This window comes from Lepidochelys kempii, chromosome 2, assembly GCF_965140265.1.
Source record: "Lepidochelys kempii isolate rLepKem1 chromosome 2, rLepKem1.hap2, whole genome shotgun sequence".
NCBI lineage: Eukaryota > Metazoa > Chordata > Testudines > Cheloniidae > Lepidochelys > Lepidochelys kempii.
This window is the reverse complement of record NC_133257.1, coordinates 90,157,660-90,178,584: the sequence shown is the minus strand read 5'-3', so window position 1 is coordinate 90,178,584 and position 20,925 is coordinate 90,157,660. Positions and strand designations below refer to the sequence as shown.

The 20,925-nt window shown below is 40.0% G+C and overlaps 1 protein-coding gene across 1 annotated transcript in view; it reads left to right on the top strand.

The window, feature by feature from the left end:
* The window catches only part of PIEZO2 (piezo type mechanosensitive ion channel component 2), a 453,866-nt gene that overhangs the window by 364,661 nt on the left and 68,280 nt on the right, over nucleotides 1–20,925 (top strand). Inside the window, exons 25-33 of the mRNA XM_073331610.1 lie at nucleotides 52–256; nucleotides 389–490; nucleotides 1,052–1,217; nucleotides 10,746–10,989; nucleotides 12,243–12,339; nucleotides 13,416–13,575; nucleotides 15,634–15,723; nucleotides 19,153–19,274; nucleotides 20,361–20,432. Coding sequence (XP_073187711.1) covers nucleotides 52–256; nucleotides 389–490; nucleotides 1,052–1,217; nucleotides 10,746–10,989; nucleotides 12,243–12,339; nucleotides 13,416–13,575; nucleotides 15,634–15,723; nucleotides 19,153–19,274; nucleotides 20,361–20,432 — 1,258 coding nt within the window. The remainder of the gene's footprint in view (nucleotides 1–51; nucleotides 257–388; nucleotides 491–1,051; nucleotides 1,218–10,745; nucleotides 10,990–12,242; nucleotides 12,340–13,415; nucleotides 13,576–15,633; nucleotides 15,724–19,152; nucleotides 19,275–20,360; nucleotides 20,433–20,925) is intronic.

Below are 20,925 nucleotides of genomic sequence, written 5' to 3'. Positions count from 1 at the left end.
ACCATCTCAGGGATTCTAAGTGCTGCATATTTTTCTTTACTTCTTCCACAGACCTGTTTCCTACTGTCAGTTAATGTAATTGGTCAACGAATGGATTTCTTTGCCATGATTCATGCCTTCTGGTTAATTGCTGTATTATATCGACGTAGAAGAAAAGCTATTGCAGAGATCTGGCCAAAGTACTGCTGTTTTCTGGCATGCACCATTATATTCCAGTATTTCATTTGTATTGGCATTCCACCTGCTCCTTGTAAAGGTAGGGTCACTTACCTTTTATGGTCATTTGCTCTTACAGGAAACTGCTGGAAAACTGACAGATACTTTAAAGAAAATGAAGTAATTGTTATAAACTATTGATTACATTTTTGCGTGCTTCCTTTTATTGTAGACTATCCATGGAGAAGCCTTAATGCCAACTTCAACTCCAACATCATAAAGTGGTTATACTTTCCAGACTTCATTGAAAGACCAAATCCTATTTTTCTTGTCTGTAAGTATTTTAGCACAGGCTATGAAAGTTGTTTACTTTTCTTTGGTTTCAAATCATGCAAAAGTATAATACAAAGGTTTTATTTGTTTCGAAGAAGCAGCAATACAGGGCATTATTATTATATTTATTACTTAGATCCTAGAGGCCTTATTCATGGAGCAGGACCACATTGTGCTAGTCATTATACCAACACAGTACATTGAACAGTAATTGTGTTTTTATCAAATCAGTGCATTCAAATGTTCAGTAATTTATGCAACTGGTACATTCTCATTTTTCTTTAATAAAGCTGAATAAAAAGTGATGAATTCTGTTTCCTCCCTTTAATCTCCTTCTCAGAAAAAATCATGGAAGTGGAATAATCAGGTGAAAATGAAATGTAGCAACAAATGTCAAACTTGTATTACAGTGCATCATAGATAATGCAATCTCTCAGGGATCATTGTAAGAACTACTGTGCTGTGATTAGATGATAACATTTCACCAATAGCATTCAGCATTCCACACCATAGAACTGAGATAATGGCTGAAGTTCTCAAGGTGATATCTTCATTTTTCCAGACGATTTCATGTTGCTGCTCTGTGCATCCTTACAAAGACAAATGTTTGAGGATGAAAATAAGGCTGCTGTGCGAATCATGGCTGGGGACAATGTGGAAATTTGCATGAACCTTGATGCAGCATCATTTAGCCAGCACAACCCAGTTCCCGACTTCATTCACTGCCGGTAATGTCGGGTGTGGAATATTTTGAAATTACAATGTATCTTCTTTTTTAAATTCTCTGTTTTGAAGGTATCTGTAATAGAAGAGTGTTTGAATTTTGGCTTCCAACTCTATTGAGATCTGTCTTAATTTTTCCCATTTTACAACATGCAACTTGTGCAGCAGTAAGTTATTTATCTTCCATAAGAAATAGCTGGAAAGAGTATATGGTACTACCTAGGAGGCTCTTTCCAACACAGGTGAGCATGTTTCTGAATATCTCGGTGTAGCTGGCCCACTGATGGTGGTCTCGATGGTGCCATGCGGAAGGTACAGATCAACAGCATTGCAGGTGGAGTTCAAGGAGGGATTGTGCCTGAAGGAGCAAAATCCTTTCCTAGGTTTCCTGGTGAGTACATGGTGGTACACCTGATCTATTCCTTGTCTTCTCTGCCCCATGCACTTGTGCGAGACCAAGTTAGTCTGGCCCTGTCTCTGTATCTCTTTAATACCACAAATGTATTTATCAGTTAATTACGTCTTGCTGCTTTGCTCAAAATTGAAGAAGGTCATACACTATTTAAACAAACAAAAATCTTCTCTGGAAAAGAAGAAGATTCTTCACTCAACCCAAATAAGAGGACATAAAGCTGTCTCATATGGACAGCTGAGGATTTCCCCTGCATGACACCCCCTTCCCACCCATGGACTTTGGAGGTCTGTTTTGGTGGTGTGGGGTAAAAAAAAGAGGTGGAGCCAGAAACACACTGCACCAGCCAATCTTTGGCAGATGGAGCAGCTCTTATGTAACGACTTCAGCTGTTGAAAATTAGAGCAGCTCATAATCCTGGAGCCATCTTCTCCCTGCTCCTCAACTGCTGCGTGTGTAAGCTCAGCACAGCTGGCCATCTAGCCTGATGCATTTCTGAAGGTTTGGTGCAATATTTACAAGAATATCTATGGGGGAAACTTCATTAGCGTCTACGTTTTGCCCCCTAGATGTTTGTTGTGACTCAGAAAGCATGTTATGCTCAGATGGCTGAGAGGGAGCAGAGTGGAAAACTGTTTTTAATTGATAAACAGTTATTATTTCACCAGACACTCATTGTAATTGCAATCCCTTCATAAAATCTTTAAATGAATCCTATTGTTTCTACTGGAACCTGTGGCCAAAGCCATGAATAGCTTTGAAGGTGAACTCACTGAAATGCATTCAGCCGACATGCTTATTCGGAGATTATAGCACTTGATGCGCTCTGCTGCCATTGAGAACAGGCAACTGTTGATAGCAGGGTGAGGCCTGGTGCCACCATCTCCCTACTAGATATTGCACCAAGTGGAGATGATTTCCTGGAGTCTTAGCAGCAGCCAGAAATACCTACAGAAAATGTCTGCCACAGTGGGGCTTAATTGGGAGGAATGAAGGGAAGGGAGTGGCGTTGACTCCAATACTACAGGAAGAGTATTAACTTCCACTTGTTGCCACAGCTGCCACATCCACTTTAGCTCTGAGCTCATATTTGAGGAGAGTGCACCGGAGATGAAGATGGTTCCAAGCTGTCATTGAGTTAGGGGTTCCGGGCAAGAGCATCACTGGTGAGAATGCCAGGGGACAGTGCGAATGTGTTGTGATTTTCCTGATTTGGGTCAGAAAAATCACTGTGACTAGTGTCAATGAATCTACATTTAAAAGTTCTCTTCAGAAATAAAAGGGCTAAAGACTCACTTCGCTTGGCATTTTTTTTTTAATGTCCACAGGAGTCTGGTGGACATGCTTATCACTCCAGGGAATAACTGCCCAACTGCACCTTTTCCCATCATAACATCAGTCCTTTGCACTGCAACTCGTCAAGCTCTTTCAAATAAATTTCATTTTAGCTTTTTTCGGAAAAGCTGGTTTTAGCAGATTTTCAAAAAGTAATGATTGACTTATTTTTATCTAAATCGAGAATAACTTGTTCGAATCCCAGAAATATGGGAGAAATTGTCTGCTGGCAAAATATGAAGAACCTGCAGCACAAAGAATGTACTCTGAAGATTTTTGGATAGGAGACAAAATCAGACTTTTATTGGGAAATAAACCTCAACCTTAACTGGACTGCTGCCTTTCCATAAACTTTAGGACCAAATTCTCCCTTTTGAGTCATACGTAAAATTCCTTAAAGTCCTAGGTCACTCTATGTATATTCAAAGGCAGTATTTGGGATGTGATGAGAAAATAGACTCTTATATAGGTAATTAACAGTATACAGCCTTTTCAGAAAAGGTTTGCTGCTCACATTTATGGGGTGGCAATGTTGTCGCTGGAAAGTATTGGATATGAAAAACAGAAAATCCAGAGAAACAATCTGTTTAATTGTGTTAGGGTGAACACACAAGTTTGTGACTATATTTGTTCTGGTTAAGCATGGAAATGTATGTGCCTTTTATATTTGATGCATTTATGTTGTGTAGATCTGTTGTGTAGAGACTCATGTTGTGTAGAAAATAAAATGAAAAATAAGGCAGAAAAAGGAACAAGAAAAGGAAACTTGTTAGAAAACTCAGGGACCAAATAAGCAACAGCAATCTCATGACTTTCACGTTGGTTACTATATTTTACCAGGGTATACACTACATGGAGACTCTGAGACTAAAATATCAACTGGTTTAGCCATATTTAGAGATTCTGAGTTTTGAATTGTTCATTGTTCATAGACTGGAGTAACAGCATGTTAGTTGGACTGAGAAAACTCTTGTATTTGATAAAAGTTCCTCTCTTTAAGATAATAGAGCCAAGCATTTTGAGAGGCGTTCAGGTAACCTTGACGCATATCTATTGGCTATGTCTCATCGTTGTTTGCAAGAACGAGGGGCTTATCTTCCTTTAATCTAAAGTGAGCTAGTGCCTGGTCTTCAGAAGTTTTGAAAGTAGCAGGTCCCACTGACTACAGGAAGACAGCGCATGCTGATGAGCAGAATGAGGAGGTCCTTTTTTCTAGTATCACTGAGAAATTAGAATAAGCCCTAAAACTAAACAAATTAGATTTACTTAAATCAGTCATAGTCAAAGAAGTGACTGTAAAAATGACATAATATCATGCCAGTTTTTCTCCCTATAAGACTTCCATGTAAAATATGCTCAGCTCACAAGTCAGAAAGATGATTTTTCTAGCTGTCAGTATTGCAAATTCACTCTGAGATCTAAAGATCAAGCTGTGTCCTTCCTCACTGGTGTGTCATCACTAGTAATAAAGATTCTGAATTGTAATTTAGCTGACCGTTTATTCTGAAGCAGAACAGAGTCATATTCCTTATAGCTACATTACACCTGCCATGCAAACTGGAAGTTTTCAAATCTTTTCTAAAGCCTCGTGGCTGACTTTCTAGATAGATTCTCTTCTTCCCTCTTTCTGAGCAAGTGAACCTCTAAAGGAAGGAGAGCATCATGGTGGATTGGTTCACCATGAGCTATCTATTAATAACAAGAATAGTAATGGTCCCTACCAAGAGGAGCTTGGACCTCCATGTGTTTCAGGACATTTACTATAATCTGGGACACCTATTTGAATAGCTTAGCTCCACCCTATCAGCAAAACTCTCTCCTTCCTGCTCATGATCATTTGAGTCTAAGACTCTGGGGACATGATATATTTTCATGGGATCTCTGATTCTGGAGAAAAGAACATTCATGAAAGAGTGTTGGCCCCTGCAGTCCAACTACCCTTGGTTTTAGAACCTAAATCTGTGATTGCAATGCATTCCTAGAAATGCCCTATACGACTGCATTGAAGGTTTGATCCTGTTCTTCAGCCCGGAATGCTTACACTGACCGTGTGGAGATTGAGCAAGGCAGATAGACTGCTAAAGGTTTTTCCAAGGAGTTTAGTGACTGAGTCATGCTCAGAGGCAGTCAACTTCTGTCCTTGATCCCTAGATTTGAAATACTTTCTCCCCATTCAAGTTCCAAAAGAAGTTGAATGTGCATTCCCGTTCCCATATTCTGTAATGGGCCTGTACTTGAATTTTCATATGCTCACTGAGTCCAGTTCAAAACTCAGGCAGTTTTATGTTAATTAGCCTTTTGTTTACCTGTGCTGTGTCCCAGTCCTCCTTTGCTGTATCAGAGAAAGTGTCTTTCAGTGTGCAAAGCAAGTTCTGGAATTGTACTGATCTCTCACTCAGAGTTTTGTAAAAGTTAACAGTTTCTGTCTTTCTAAACAGAAATCCATCAAGAGTTCAGTGTCATGACAAGATGCCATTTTTACAATCACTTCTCTGACTACGACTGATTTGTTCAAGACTGTATGCCATTAACCAAATGGCTATATGCAAAATTATTAAATTCCATTCTGCAGTAGCCAATTTCATTGATTCATAGTGCAAAAGCATCTGCTTCTGAAATTTATAAGGTGGCCACCTGTTCATTTCCTCATAACTTCCTCTTGAACTACCAGATTGATCTGTACTTGTTTATTAATGTTACTTTGCATTAGTTCTCCGAGAGTAGTTATATATAATAAGTTCCTAGCCCTCCTCCTCTCCCTCCAAAGGCCTAGCTTGTGATATTTGCTAATTGTAATTGTTGCTGGGTAGACTAGGAGAAGGAGGACATACATCAAGGGAAGATTACTCACCAGTAATTCTGTTTGTTGTAGTCCTCTTTTCCTGTGCTACATCTCTTCTGCTCCCCTCAAGAAGTGCTGCTTGGTGTAGTTTTTCTTTGATCTTATTATATATGTCTTTGTTCTGGAAGTCTTGGATTTGACTAATCTTTTGTCTTCTTACTTCTGGTTGGTAAAGCCACAGGCTTCCTTGTTTTGGATTTGCTGTTTAGAAAGGAAAAAGAGAGGACTAGGGAAAAGAGAATTGCTGTTGAGTAATTTTCCCTTAATTCCCTTATTTTGTAAGTGTGGGATCAGATTATGCCCAGTGTATCAGTATGTATTTATTTTCTTGAACCCAGAAATGTGTTAGTTGCCTTATAGAACAAATAGCAGACACAGTCCCTGCCCCAAGGAGCTTGCACTCTAAATTAGGTTTTACAATCTAAATTAAAACTATATTGACTTGAGTGCCTATGTAAACTAGCTTAACACCAGGGCTGAATTTGGCCCATGTCCTCTCTGTTGGGGCATTTCACATTTCCAAAGCATTGTATATGAGGTTTTAGTCAAACATCTCTCATTGCTGTCCATAAAGTGTCACATAGCAAAAATCTTACGTAACAACCTGAAGATTTTCTTCTGATTTTTCTCCTCTGAGGAGACACTTGACAGTAACTGTTCCAGTAGGCATTGCTAAAAGGCCTTTTATTACAGTAGGAACAATTGGAAAAAAGAACTTGTAACCAAACCAATTACTTAACTTTCCTGTTTCTGGAAAAATACTTGAGATCAACAGTGACAAATGAATCTGAAGGAAGAGATTTTCTGAAAGTCCAGATTTCACTCCACCCCCAGATTTCTCAGGGGATGCACAACTAAGCCTGCAGGAAACCACAAGTGAAGAAATTTTAAAAAACAAAACAAAGCCAAAGAATAAAAAGTAGGGACTTTCTAGAGGCCAAGCCAAGATGGCTTTACAGGCGGATCTCTGTTCCCACTGCTTGTGATGTGGGAAAATCCCAATTTAGAAGAACTCCTGTGCAAGAACCTAGAAATGGACAGAAAAAATACGGAGATATCAAAATATTTTAGTCCCTAACACCAGGACCTAATACCAGCATCTAACACAGAGCTGGCCCCTGTAACGCCTGCAACCAAGGAGACAACAGCAGGTGAAGCAGAAGACCACTCTCATAGGCCGATGTAATGCATTCTTTGGAACCACACATATTCTGACTTAGGTTAATGACAGAGGATCTGCAAATCATCATTACAGACTTCAGCTCAGACTCGCATGAAATAAACATTTTGTTGCTAATAAAAAGGGTTTTAACAACCAGTGCAACTTTGGATTTATGGTCTAAAGCAGGTGGAGACAAGAAAAAGGGAACTTACTGATAGAAGAGATGAACTTGAAAAACAGGAGAAGAAAAAATACCATTAAATGTAGGAAAGGCCCTGAAGAGATCTTATGAACTAGGTCCAATTAATTTTTCTTGCATATCCTGGAAGAAAACATGGGTAATCCAATACAAATAAAGCTTATTTTTGAAAGTGCTAATATAGCTAAAGGCAAAGGGAAAATCAACAAATCAGCGTTCAGCAGAGTGAAGGGGACTGCAGGGTTCAGTAGGGAAAAGGAGGAGAATGTGGGGTTCAGGAAGAAGACTGGGGGATAGAGCCATATGGAGGGCAGAAAAGGAGATTGACAGGGATGCAAGGAAACATCGGGGTGCATTAGAATAGGGCCAGAGAGGGACGATATGAGGGGTAGGAGACTCTGACGTGAAAGTCTTGGGCATAGGTAAATATACACGTGTGCCTATGGAACAAGAGACTGGTCAGGAAACATAAAGAGATGCGGGGGGTGACCTGAGTGAGAGGCAGCAAGAGAGATGGGGAGGGGAGAGCTGAGAACATGGAGAGGGAAGCAGGAGAATGTTGTGGGAAAGGGGGCAAAAGAGAGAGACAATTCCATTAGCCTGAAGAAGCATTGAGACATCAGTTACTGCTACAGGACACCAACATCTTGGCCGTCCTTAGTGGGTGCAGAAGAGTCTGACTGGTGTATCATAGACTCTGAGGCCAGAAAAAACCATTGTGATCATCTAGTCTGACCCCCTGCACTTCACGGGCCACACAGAACCTCTCCCACCCACTCCTATAATAGACTCAGAACCTTTGGCTGAGTTATCAACAGAGCTGGTAACCTTGCTTGAAGCTCCAAAGTACTAATTGGGCAATAGCATCCTTGTTTCAAAGGGGATGATGCTATAATAGTGATGCTGACCGGTGTCGTCATGCTGAGAAGTCTTGGCACCAGGATGCCAGCAGCTAAGCCGCAACATCACATAGTCATTCAGACTATCTGGAGCAGATTTTAAAGTAGATCAGTCTCTTTGCAGCTCATTGTTTTTCGCCTCACAGCAGATTTAACAGTATTGGAACCTCTTGTTAAACATTAAGAGGCATAAATAACAATCCCCTGTGGTGTAAAACAGTGGTTTTCAAACTGCGGATCGCGACCCAGTACTGGGTCGTGAAATGCAAGGCGCTGGGTCGCAGCGGCTCTGGTCAGCACCACCAACCAGACCATTAAAAGTCCCAGCGGCAGTGCTGCCCAGCTAAGGCAGGCTACTCCCTACCTGTTCTGACACCGCGCTGTGCCCCCCAGAAGTGGCCAGCAACAGGTCTGGCTCCTAGGCAGGGGGGCCCCAGGGCTCCGTGCACTGTCCCTGCCCCGAGCACTGGCTCCAAGGTCCCATTGGCTGGTTCCTGGCCAATGGGAGCTGGGTATGGGGGGGTGCCTGCAGGTGAGAGTCACGCGAAGCTAGACCTTCTGCTGGCTGCTTCTCGGACACAGTGCGGTCTGCAGTGCCAGGACAGGCGGGAAGCCTCTCTTAGCACCCCCACTGCACCGCTGACCTGGTGCCGCCCGAGGTAAACCCACGCCCCAACCCCGTGCCCAAATCCCCTGCCCCAGCCCTGAGCCCCCCCAAACCTGGAGCCCCTTCCTGCACCCCAAACTCCTCAACCCTGGCTGCACCCCAGAGCCTGCACCCCCAGCCCAGCTCTTGTTTTTCTCCTCCTTTGGAGTAAGAATGTTAAGGTAAGAATATTAAGGTGCACTGAATTATTTACATATTCAAAAATGAAAAAAAAAATGCATGAGTGTGTAATATGTGCTTTGTACTGTTATGTAGTCTATTTAATCCAGGCATAATTTAAATTTTAAAAAGAGATTATTCTAAAACCAGCCTCCTAATCCAAATGCCTCCCAAACTCTGTGTGGATGTTTTGCTCCAGAACTGAACTTTGTTGCAAGCCTCTGATTGAATGAAAACCCCAGATATACCTGAAGTTTGGAGGTGATTGCATCCAGACAGAACCCTTGAGGCTGATAGCCCAAGTCGGTAAAAAATGTAGAAAAATGCTTTTGATTAGATCTTTTTTGAGAGATTTCTTTTCAGCTTCAGTTTTTTTTCCTCTTTAGCTTTTCTCAAAAATGCTGATGCAGAATATGTAAGCACAATGGGACAAGGCTTCTCAAATATTGGATGATAAAAGTAGTGTCAGGAAGCAGATCTCTTCCCAGACATCCCACACATCAATAATTATTATGTAAAGGAACAGCAACACAACAGTACATCTTTTTCAGCAGAAGCACAGACAGTGCCATTTCAGTCACATCCAGGGGCCCCTGAAGACCTGTTCAATTGGGGCCCCCCGTTTACTTATTCTCCTGCAAAACTTATAAACAATTTGTTGTTTTGTGTTTTATCGCACAAAACCCAACAACATCTATAAAATTTTGACTGCAGTTTAGTCCTATTTAGTCCCAATAGTCTTATTACTTACAAGAAGTAAACCAGAAGGACCCTTTTTGTAACCTATCATTAAGTATCTCCCTGAGTGCAACTTAAGCAGGGAAAATATATAAATATAGACCAGCAAGACAGCTCCAGAAAGGTCTGGTGAGGCATGAGAATGTCAAGCAGGGGTTTCTTCACATGGCAATCTACAGTACAGTTGGCTCATTTACTCCTTAGGTAGTTTGGCACAGAAGGTGTGAATGTTCATGTCATGCTCTCCCTGCATGGTTTCCTGGAACAGCAGGTTTCACAGCTTGTGTGAGCTGATCCTGAACATCTGGAAGCAAAATATTCCAGTAAGGGAAACTAAGAATTCATTGGTTTGGAAATGGTTAGTTATACCTACTACTCCCTACAGCCTTTTGCACATTTTCTAATGGTAGTCTCTGTTCTCCTTGTAAGTGAATATTAAGTCAAGATTTTTGAAGAATCTGAAAATACTGCATTGTTCCTCCTTTCTCCCAATCAAGATGGATTTCAGATTGTCCTGTCTGAGGCCTCTTAGCGTAGCTTTCAGTAAATTATAACACACTGGCATTCTGCAGAAAACACCTCCCCAAACCTCTTACAGTTGATCTGCATTGAAGAAAGATATTTTTAGCAGCTGTCTTTGGAAATGGGGCCTCTCACCAGACTGAATTCTCTAGAAGTCATCAATAAGTATAGAATTGTTTGCAATGAGGTCATGCAGGTGGGTTTTAGAAATAGATTTGCTGAACAGTTACCCAGACTTCTTCAGCCATGAGCTCAAACAGTCTTTTACATGCATATAACATTGCCACATAAATCACGGCATCATGAAGTTTGTGAAGAATGTATTTTCCATCCTTTTATGATAAAGGACTTGATCCTGTAAGGTACTGAGCACTCTGCCACTGTTCATCAAAGCACTTAAGCTTGAATCAAGCACATGATGGGAGAAGTTACATTGGCTTTAGAGTTGAAGTTAAGCAGGTGTGTAAGAGCTTTGCTGAGTCAAGATCAGAGTGCTCTGCACTTTGTAGGGTTAAGTCAGTAGTGGGCAAAAATGTGTAGGAAAATGATCAGAAAAAGTTTAGTAATTTTTTTCCTTGTTTCTGTCTTCTTGTTACAGATCCTACTTAGATATGTATAAAGTGATAATATTTAGTTACCTCTTCTGGTTTGTGCTTACTATCATCTTCATCACGGGAACTACAAGGATCAGCATATTTTGTATGGGTTACTTGGTGGCCTGTTTCTATTTCCTGCTCTTTGGTGGTGATCTATTACTGAAACCTATCCGAAGCATTCTACGTTATTGGGACTGGCTGATTGCATACAATGTCTTTGTGATTACAATGAAAAACATACTGTCGGTAAGTGGCTGCATCTATAGTTTCAGTGCTGAATGCTGTTGTGGGTTAGTTGCAAAAGTGTGCAGTCATTAAGCAGTCCTAAAACCTTCCTTTCAGCATCACAAAATTGTACTAATGCATGCAAGAGTCTTCCATGTTTCATTCAGAAACTGTAAATACAGTATCCAAAATTACTGTGGGTTTCTATATTATAAGAAAATGTGTACCTATTTTGGTCAGTCCAACTGTCTGAAAGTTCACAAGGTAAGAAGCAATTCTCAAGGAGCCAAATCCTGAATTCTTTACTTGGGAAAGCTCTCTTTTGAAGTCTGTAGAAGCTTTGTGTGAGTAAGAACTCTGTAAGGACTACAAGTCTGTAAGGTCTACAATGAATAGAGTGTTTGTGTCATTATGGTGTTTAATTATAATTGGCATTTTGGAGCCACTGGACAGTCATCATGCTAAGAAGTTTTGTAGTTTCTGACACTGAGAATAGGGGGCCTGATGCAAGAGATGGCAAACCAGCTTCTAGTTTCCTTTAATTCTGGTCTAAGTTTCAATTGAAAATGTCAATATTTAACTCTTAAAGGCTTTATTTAACTATTAGGGTTCTTTTTATGAATGTTAAACCATTAGTTAAAGAACACTCCTATGATGCCTCCGATAAGCTGAGAAAAGCCAAAAATTTAAAATGTTATAAAAGATAACTTTAAATGTATTTTTTGCAATTGTAGCTTACCTTTGAACATTTTTACTGCTGGACTGAGAAAAACAGGCATTTTTCATTTTAAATATATATAAATCAGCGTGTTATGTATGATTGTGTTTTGTTCCACGAAGGAGGGTTACCACAGCTCCTCCAAGCACTAAACACAATGGAAGGTGATAAAGGTGAATCAGTGAGTCTAAGTAACTTTACAGAATTATCACCGGCCTGGAGTGGTTTGCATATACAGGTTCAAGCTGGGTTTCCAGAAACCAACAGACAAAGAAAGGGCTTTTAAAGTACCTTCTTTCTGATCCAGCAAACAGATGAGGCCTTTTGTCCCAGGGGAGCCCCAACCCTGGTGGAAAGGCTAAAAAGACTTTGGTCCGCTAAGGCCCCCTAAGACTGATGGGTGACTCCTGGTATGTTTAGTGTGTGGAGTGGAACACAGAGGGGGACATACAGTTGCAGCCACCCTGGAACTGTGACAGTGACATAAACAGATGTGCTTAGATTCTTATCACTTGTTTCTGAACTTTATGTATCAGTCTCTTCATTTGCTTTTCAGATAGGAGCATGTGGCTACATTGAGTCATTAATTCGAAACAGTTGCTGGTTGATTCAAGCATTTAGCTTGGCTTGTACAGTTAAAGGATACCATCAACGTAAGTGCAGTTAGATTTTTTTCAATGCTTTTCTATAAATAAAGGTTATTTATAGAAATATAAATATATAATAATAAAAAATATAATAAAAATAAAGGTTAACTACGTTGGCTCCTTTCAAAATTTCAGACAAATCTATTTTCTCTTGACTGATTTGATATCTTGAGAACAATATTATATAATACAAACTAAATTAGGTATGGTCTAGGACATAAATAGACTAACATGATCAAATACTTAAAATACTGCATAAAACTGAGTACTATCTGCTGTTTATACAGTGATAACCATTTTTAAAAATCAGTATTTGGCAAAAGATAACAAATACTGACATCTTAACTTATCACAGATTTAACCGTAATGTCTGTGCCTAGTGGTTTGCAAATGTAGATTTTTTTTTTAATGGTTTCTACTGTAAAACTGTAGAACATAGAATTCTGTGAAATTTTAATGGCTGAACCTGTGTCCTGCCTAGGAATTCTGCTGCAAAGTTGTTGTTTTCTTTTTCAAATTTTTTGTTTGTTTGTTTTTTCTGATCTAAATAGGGAAAGGATATACAAAGGCAGTTCACCAAACAAAATTACATACAATGCAGCCCTGATTATGCAAAAGTTTTGAGTGGCAACAGAAACCTCTCTGGGGCTTGCAAAAATCAAGATGGTTCATGCAGCAAGCTTTGAAACTCCAACTTGGAGTATGGACTTCAAAACCTACTAGGCTGGCTTCTCTGATTTTAGAGCTCTTATGCACAGGCTGCACGCCCCATCTTCTAACTCCAGAGTACTGTCCAGCTTCCCCAAGGCCAGCTAACTTTGCAGGTGGAGTTTACACTCTGGGTCCACAAAGCCCAGGTTTAGTTCTGTGACATCCAAAAAGTAACTCCCTATATAAAAAAATAAAATACAGCATACATCGGATGGAATTGTACGTTTCAGTTATCTTAAGAAAAACGATTTACAGGCCCAAAAAGGCTTTTCAGAACTCTGGCTTATTTCCATTGGGCAGAATGGAGATGTGCTTACATATTTAAGAAGATGATAATCCTTACGTTGGTGATTTCTGTTTGTTTTTATAAGCTAAAGAAACTGGAGACTGTAAATTGCCTAGCGGTGAGGCAGGAATTATTTGGGACAGTATATGCTTTGCTTTCCTGCTGCTGCAAAGAAGAGTCTTCATGAGCTACTACTTCCTACATGTGGTTGCTGATATAAAAGCTTCACAGATCCTGGCATCAAGGTAGCATTCAGTGTAAAAACAGAAACTGATTAAACACAAATCCTTCATTATTAGGTTTGTTTTTATTAGTATTTATATTGAGTATTGCCAGTAAAGCGTCTGACTAACCCAAGCTCCAGCCACTTTGACATAAGTTTGACTACTCCACAATCAATACCAAATAAAAATTGCAAACACATTTCTTCCTTTAAAAGGGAATTCTGTCTGGCTGCTTATATTGGCTACCCCGGCAGGAAAGGCCAGCAAAAGGCCTCTGAATCAGATACCATAGAACTCTCTGATTTCTGCACTTGGATGAATTTTACTGAATGTGCCCAAGGCTGCTTGTGCTTCATTATGTAGCTGTCTCTGTGACCCTTTCCCTTTCTCTTTCTCATACAACTTAGCCAATTCAGGATATAATCATGCATCCATTACCATTGTATGTTTAGAGTAAAGCTAGCCCAAACCAAAATCTTGGATAGTAACATCCCCCCAAGTTGGAAACTTAATCTACCTAATGCTTTAATTCCTCAGCTGTAAACATGAAGATAATACTTCCCTATGTCACAGGGATGTCACTGGGATAAAATCTATGAATAATTGTAAGGCACTGAGATATTACATTGATGAGGGTCATATACATTGCTAGATAGAGCTGAACTTCATAGATGGGCCCTTGCCTCACTAAAATCTGAGATCTAAACATTCTTGAACTTTGGGGGAGTTTAGATTTGGATCCAAACTTTATGACCGGAGCCCATCTTTAGTTCACAATTAACATTATGAAACATACAATCCTGACCCAGAGAAGATTAGATTGTCTTCAGGACAATTGCAATACCTCTCTGAAGCCAGATGGTATTCATCCAAGAGTCTAGGCATTTAAGAATGAAGAGGTTGAGTTGCTACAAACAATATGCACTTCCTATTAAAATAATCTTCTGTGTTACAGAACTGACATGGTATGCCAGTATTGTACCTATATTTTAAAAAGTGCATATGGTTATCCTGGGAATTGCACACAAGTGAGGCTCATTTCAGTACCAGATAAAAAAATAATTAAAATGGATTTATGAAACCTCTAGATGTCTGCACACTGCGATGTTGACAAACAAGCATGGCTTTTATAAAGGCCACTAGTGCACTAAAATTCTCTGAGAGAGTCAACAACAACAACAAAAGGAGGTACAATAAACACAATTTATTTTGACTTTCAAAATACCCTTGATAAAGTCCCTCATGAGAGAGACTGTTGATGAAACTAAGTAGTCATGGAGTGAAATGTTTTCTCATGGATCAAAAACTGCTTGAGAAACAGAAAACAAAGGGTAGGAATAGTCAGTCAGCTGTCAACATGGAAGTAGGCTAAGAACAACAAACTTTGAAAGGACTTAACAAAGCTAAGCAACTGGCAACACAGATAAAATTCAGCATAGGCAAGTGCAAAATACTGGTGATATGCATCAAGAAATAGTTTAAACTAATACACACTGACGTATTGTAAATTAACTCTAACCATTTTGTTACCCCTTAACTAACTAACAGAGGTTCAAGTATGCCTCCAGATTGGAGGTGGGACACGTACTCATTTGAGGAGTCATACGCATTTGCATTTTGTGTTGTGAGCACGAAGCATGTGCTGTGCTCACTGAGGACTAGGCAGGCAGAACTCCACCCACTCAAAGGCAGAGCTGCCCGTGCTTGACAAGAGGATTTAATGTATGCCATCGTTTACAAGTAAAGAATCAAATTCTGCAGTTGTGCAAGGAGTTCTCACTCAGGCTTTGACTTTGAGTCCTTGAGGCCAGTGAACCCAAGCACTGGATAATGACTGCTGTAACTAAATGGTTGATAGTGACTACAGGATTTGGCCCAAAATCTGGTAATGGTTGCCTGAAAACCAGTGAATTATTATGCTGTGATTGCTCATCATTTCTGTACTGTCCTTCTGATGGTAGTGTTTTGTCTCAGACTATTTACGTAGTTTATAAAGTAAGCTTCTCCCTGTGTTTTACTTGCTATAAAGGGAATGTGGAATCATAATAGTGTTACATTTCCCCCCTGTTTCTTCTGTAGAGGTGCTGAACTTTTCCAGGCCACAATTGTCAAGGCAGTAAAGGCAAGAATCGAAGAAGAGAAAAAATCAATGGATCAATTGAAGAGACAGTATGGATTATTATTTATTATATTTATTTCACTGGTTACTCCTACTCTACAGCATATTAACCCTTTTCTGGGAGCTGGAAGGGATATTTCTTTTGCATTCTCTCGTCTTCTAAAGCATCCTTTCATACTTCTCTGCATATTATTGCACACAACCAAACCAGTGCTTATATGCTGGTTTGTTTGTTTTTTGTATATAATTTCTTGAGTATGGAAATTATATTCTGTTAATTGAGATCCTTCACTTATTCCACTATTCTGTGGCTGCAGAATCTACCCTTTGCTATAAAATTAAGCCAAAGGATCTAAATTTTCATTTAAAAATAAAATTGTCTTTCTATAACTAATGGTTGTACAATTAACCTTTAAAATGTGAACAACATGTAAACCAATGCAATATTGACTTCCTTAGTCTGTAGAAAGCCTGAAAATATACTATAAATAGTCCTTTACTGTAAATAAAAACAGAAAGTGTGAACCTCCCCACTAGTTTCAAGGTGGGGTTTTTTACCTTTGAAATATAAGGATGATAACTTAAATTCCAACATTGTTAACTATTTCATTGCTTATCATTTTAGCAATGTGGCAGCATGGTCTGTCTCTTTAGTAGGAGACTACTAAATTTGTTTTGTTTTTCCATTTGAGAATACTAATAACTTGGAGAGCCAGATTAGCCAAATCCTGCTGGAGTCACAGGTTACCAAGTGGGACCTTGAGACACAGGAAACAGGATAAAAAACAAAAACTTCAGTAGCAGTGGGGTTAGTCAGCAAAGCTGTGGTTCTGAGCTGGCTAGTGAATGGCAAAACCCCCACTGACTTCAGTATGATCAGGATTTCACCTCTTGTGTCTTTATTCATAGTGACCTCTGTTGTGGGTTAGTTCTTTTGTTTAGTTTGTGCTGCTTTTGCCCAGGATGAGAATCTATTTTATCTTGACTGAAAATATTTTCTTTCGCTCTGACTGATCTGGAGAACCCTTTCCTGTATAAAGCCAACCCAGCCACTCAGCTTCTATCACATATTGCTAATGTTCTTGTCTCATTTCCCAATCTGCCTTCCGTGCCACCCTAAGTGCTAAAAGTCCTATCTATCTGCTACTCACATGCCAAAACATCCAGTTACCCTTCCCCTGACCCACTACCAACAGTCAAGTCCACACCTGCCCAACTGAGGTCATTACAAAGCTTTCCTCTGTGGCCATTCTCCTCACGTAAATCTTTTCCTTGGTGTATAGGTGCTGTGGAGGGTGCTGCTATGCATTAGGGTGAATTTCATCCTAACTGTAAAAAAAGACAATATGCCTGTACTGGAAGTCATCATTGTTTTAATTCTGCATAGATATGTTTGAGGTCAAGGTGATCATGTTACTTAAAAAAACAAACAAACAAAAATCCAATGTACTGTATTCAAAAATCATTGTTTTGGGTTTGCAGTAAATCTGACTTCGACATAAGGAAAGCCAAAGCGTGCTTTGTTTGATTTTATTCAATAATAAACATCAATAGAATGTAGAGAACTGCCTACACAGCAGGAAATCAAAAACAACTGTACCAGTTTGACTGACTTAGAGAAATTCCAGCAGTAGTTGAACACAAGGAAAAAGAGAAATCTGATCATCCATTGGTCTATAGTACAAATATATAACTGAATATGTACTATAATGTAGTTAGAGACCTAGAATATAATTTGTTTCTTACGAATGGTCAGATCCATCAACTGAAAATTATGTTGACACTTTTTAGTCACTAGAATTTTTGACCCTGATGATTCTAAACAAGTTGTTCAAAAAATTCAAAAAGTTATTGCAAAATTTGGGTACTTAAGGGTCTGATCCAAAACCCTATTGAAGTGAATCAAAAAACTTCCACTGGCTTCAGTGGCCTTTGGATCAGTCTCTTACTGAGCACCAGATTGTGGAGGTGGCTTCTCAGGCTCAGAGGAAGGAGGGCATGAGAAATGCCCAACCCCCAGTCCCTGCACCCATGCTACATTTGAACAAAACTGAAGTCCCTGCACTCCCAAAGGAGCTAGGGTCATAGCCATGAGTGCATAGGAGGAAGTACGCTGCACCCCTTGAAGGGGTGTAATACCATGCACACTCCTGCTGAGTTGTGGGAGTCTTCAGGAGAAGTTCTGCATGAGGTAGCTTTCCCCCCAGAGCTCCTTCTACAGTAGTATAGCCCCAATGCCCCCCAGTGCAGGACTGAGCCTGAATTTTTATACTATAAACAGGGGTGAAAGTATCTCCGGACACTTAACGGGATGGGGACGGCTCTGGCCCCCAAAAGGGGTGGGGCCTCGGCAAAAGGGGCAGGGCTGGGGGGGTCAGCATCCTCCAGCCAGCCCTTCCAGGCTGCCTGGCCTATGCTTTCCGGGGCGCCAGTGGCGATTTAAAGGGCCCGGGGCTCCGTGCACCACCGTTGCTACCGCAGCAGTGGTGTCCAGAGCCCCAGGCCCTTTTAAATCACTGGCCCCGGGGCAGCTGCTCCCTTTGCACCCCCCAACTTGGCCGTTGGCAGCCAGGAGGGCAAAAGGGGCCGGGACGTTAAAACACTGTAGGTTCCCTTGCCACAGCAGCACTTTAACGTTGCTGCACTCCCACCTCCCCATAAGTGGCCCTGCTGGTACGGGGGAGGTGAAAGGGGCAGGGACATTAAAGCACTGCCGCCATTTGCTTGCACTAAGGAAAATGTGAGTATCCATGTTCTATGTTCCAGCTTACTGTTCGGCATTTTCCCCCTGAAATAGGTTGACCACTTAGAGTGAATCAACTAGGGCAGCCATGTGACACAAGGTGCTCTCAGTCTCCAGGCTGAGTGCTCTGTCTGCTCAGCACTCTGACACCCTGCCATCCTCTGGAGTGAGAGAGACACTGGGCCTCAGATTCAATTCTGGTCTATTTCACAGGGCCACGTAGAGCTCATCTTCAGGGCTCCCTAACTACTTTTTAAATGGGAGATTAATGTATGTCTGTGTAGGATGGATCGGTGGGTAGCAATCAATATATCGGGGGTCGATTTATCGCATCTAGTGTAGACGTGATAAATCGGTCCCCGAGTACTCTCCCATCTACTCCAGAACTCCAGCGCCGCGAGAGGCGCAAGCAGAGTCGACAGGGGAGCGGCGGCAGTCAACTCATCACCGTGAAGACACCACAGTAAGTCGATGTAGGGAGGTCAACTTCAGTTACGCTATTCTCGAGCTGAAGTTGCGTACCTTACATCGACCCCCTCCCCCCGGCCAGTGTAGACCAGGGCTTATTTGCAAATGGCAGAATCATTTGAGAATCTATTAAAATCCCATCCAGAATTTCCTCAGTGTGTGTGTGCGCGCATGCACATGTATACTCATAAGTAATATATGTTTAAAAGTCAGGTTTCTTTGTGGGTCCAAAGGGGCGAAGGACTGAATATGATATCTCATTTGCTAGGATGGACCGCATCAAAGCTAGGCAACAAAAATACAAAAAGGGTAAAGAGAGAATGCTGAGCATGACCCAAGAATCAACAGAAGGGCAAGAAATTCAAAAGGCTTCTGAAGAAGATGATGAAGGTACCTCTAGCATGTTTCCATGCCATAAATGTATCAGAAGTTGGAGCTCAGTGCTAGGAACTCAGTAGGCTTAAGTCTGTGTGTGTGAGAAATACTGATGTGATGGGCATTATTAGTGGAATTCCATTTTAAACCTTGATTCATCCCGATAAATATCTGGCTTTGGTACTTCCATTTTAAGAAAATGATTTGCTTTGAGGTAAACAGACATACCTATGGTTAAATTTGTGTCTTTTAGCAAGGAACTGAATAACAGACATTTACTTGAGCAACAGCTGTATTTATAAAAAATTGTAGTGTCTCAGAAAGAGAAAGATTTACGATTTTTCCAGCAATCTTTTCTTGGCTGCTGTGAGTTTTTTGAAACCATTGAAATACACAAACATCTTTTATTGTTCGAAACACTATAGATTAAAATATCATGAAGTGCCATTGTTTCCAATCATACCTAACTGGGGTTGAATTTTGGATCAAAAAGTTATTGGCATTTGCAATGTACTTTTAGAGCTTTGTTTTTTATGAATGAATTTTATTTTTCAGAGTGTTAACAAATAATGGATAATTTTTTTCAGAACTTAACTTCATCGATGATTAATAGAAACTGTTTCCAAATCGTGTTTATAGTATTTACAAGCAAGTTTTATGCATATTAGACAATAACATTTTAACAAATGAAATGTCACTGGACATCTATATAAACCTTTTTTTGTTTATTTTCCATTAGTTTTATGGAAAATCAATGAAATCCATCAGTGTGTAATGCACGTCTGCATGGTGATCATTTATTTTATTTATATGTGTGTGTGTGTGTGTGTGTGTGTGTGTGTGTGTGTATATAAACGGTGAACTTTTTTGTCGTACTTGGAGTGGAATACTATTTTTTTTTTTTATTGTGTAAGATAGATCATTAGCATTCTGGGCTACCTCTTAAAACATAAATATCATTCATACTGAGTATATTGAATAGAGCTGAAATCTGATGTGCTTATGCAGTTTAGATCTATTACAAAAAATAAGTGATTAAACAAAGTGTAAAAATGTGTTTTTCATTTTGTAAAATTAATATTTGGCCATATTTTATTTTAGGAGAAGCAGACAAAGAGAAAACCAAGGGCAAAAAAAAGCTGTGGTGGCGGCCTTGGGTTGATCATGCTTCCAGTAGGTTTTCTCAATCATCTTACAAATACATGGATTTACCCCTTATATCCTTGACCAGAATGAAAGCATTCCCACAACTTGTTTGTTTTTATGCATGGTTTTATGATTGTGACTTGATAGAGTGCTTGATTGTATAAACCAGTGATTTCAACTTTAAACCTCCAGGGGACAAATAAGCAATGTTCTGTAATGCGGATTTTGGTATTTCTGACCATTTGCAGTTATATCCAGTCAAAGAAAAACATGAACCAAAATAATCTATCTCACACATAAAGAAGGGGAAGCCTCCAAAAAGATGATAAAATGGTTTTAAATTTGAGAGTAGAAGCTTTGCCCCAATACTGATTAGTTTTATGCATTTGGGGCCGGAGCTTAGTCCTTACTAGTTTTATTTTTCAAAGTTAGATGGTTCACCAATTGTCATCTCATGCACAGATCACCATGGTCTTCAGTGAGAATGGAATCAAGCCATGTGCATGGAAAATATTCTTCT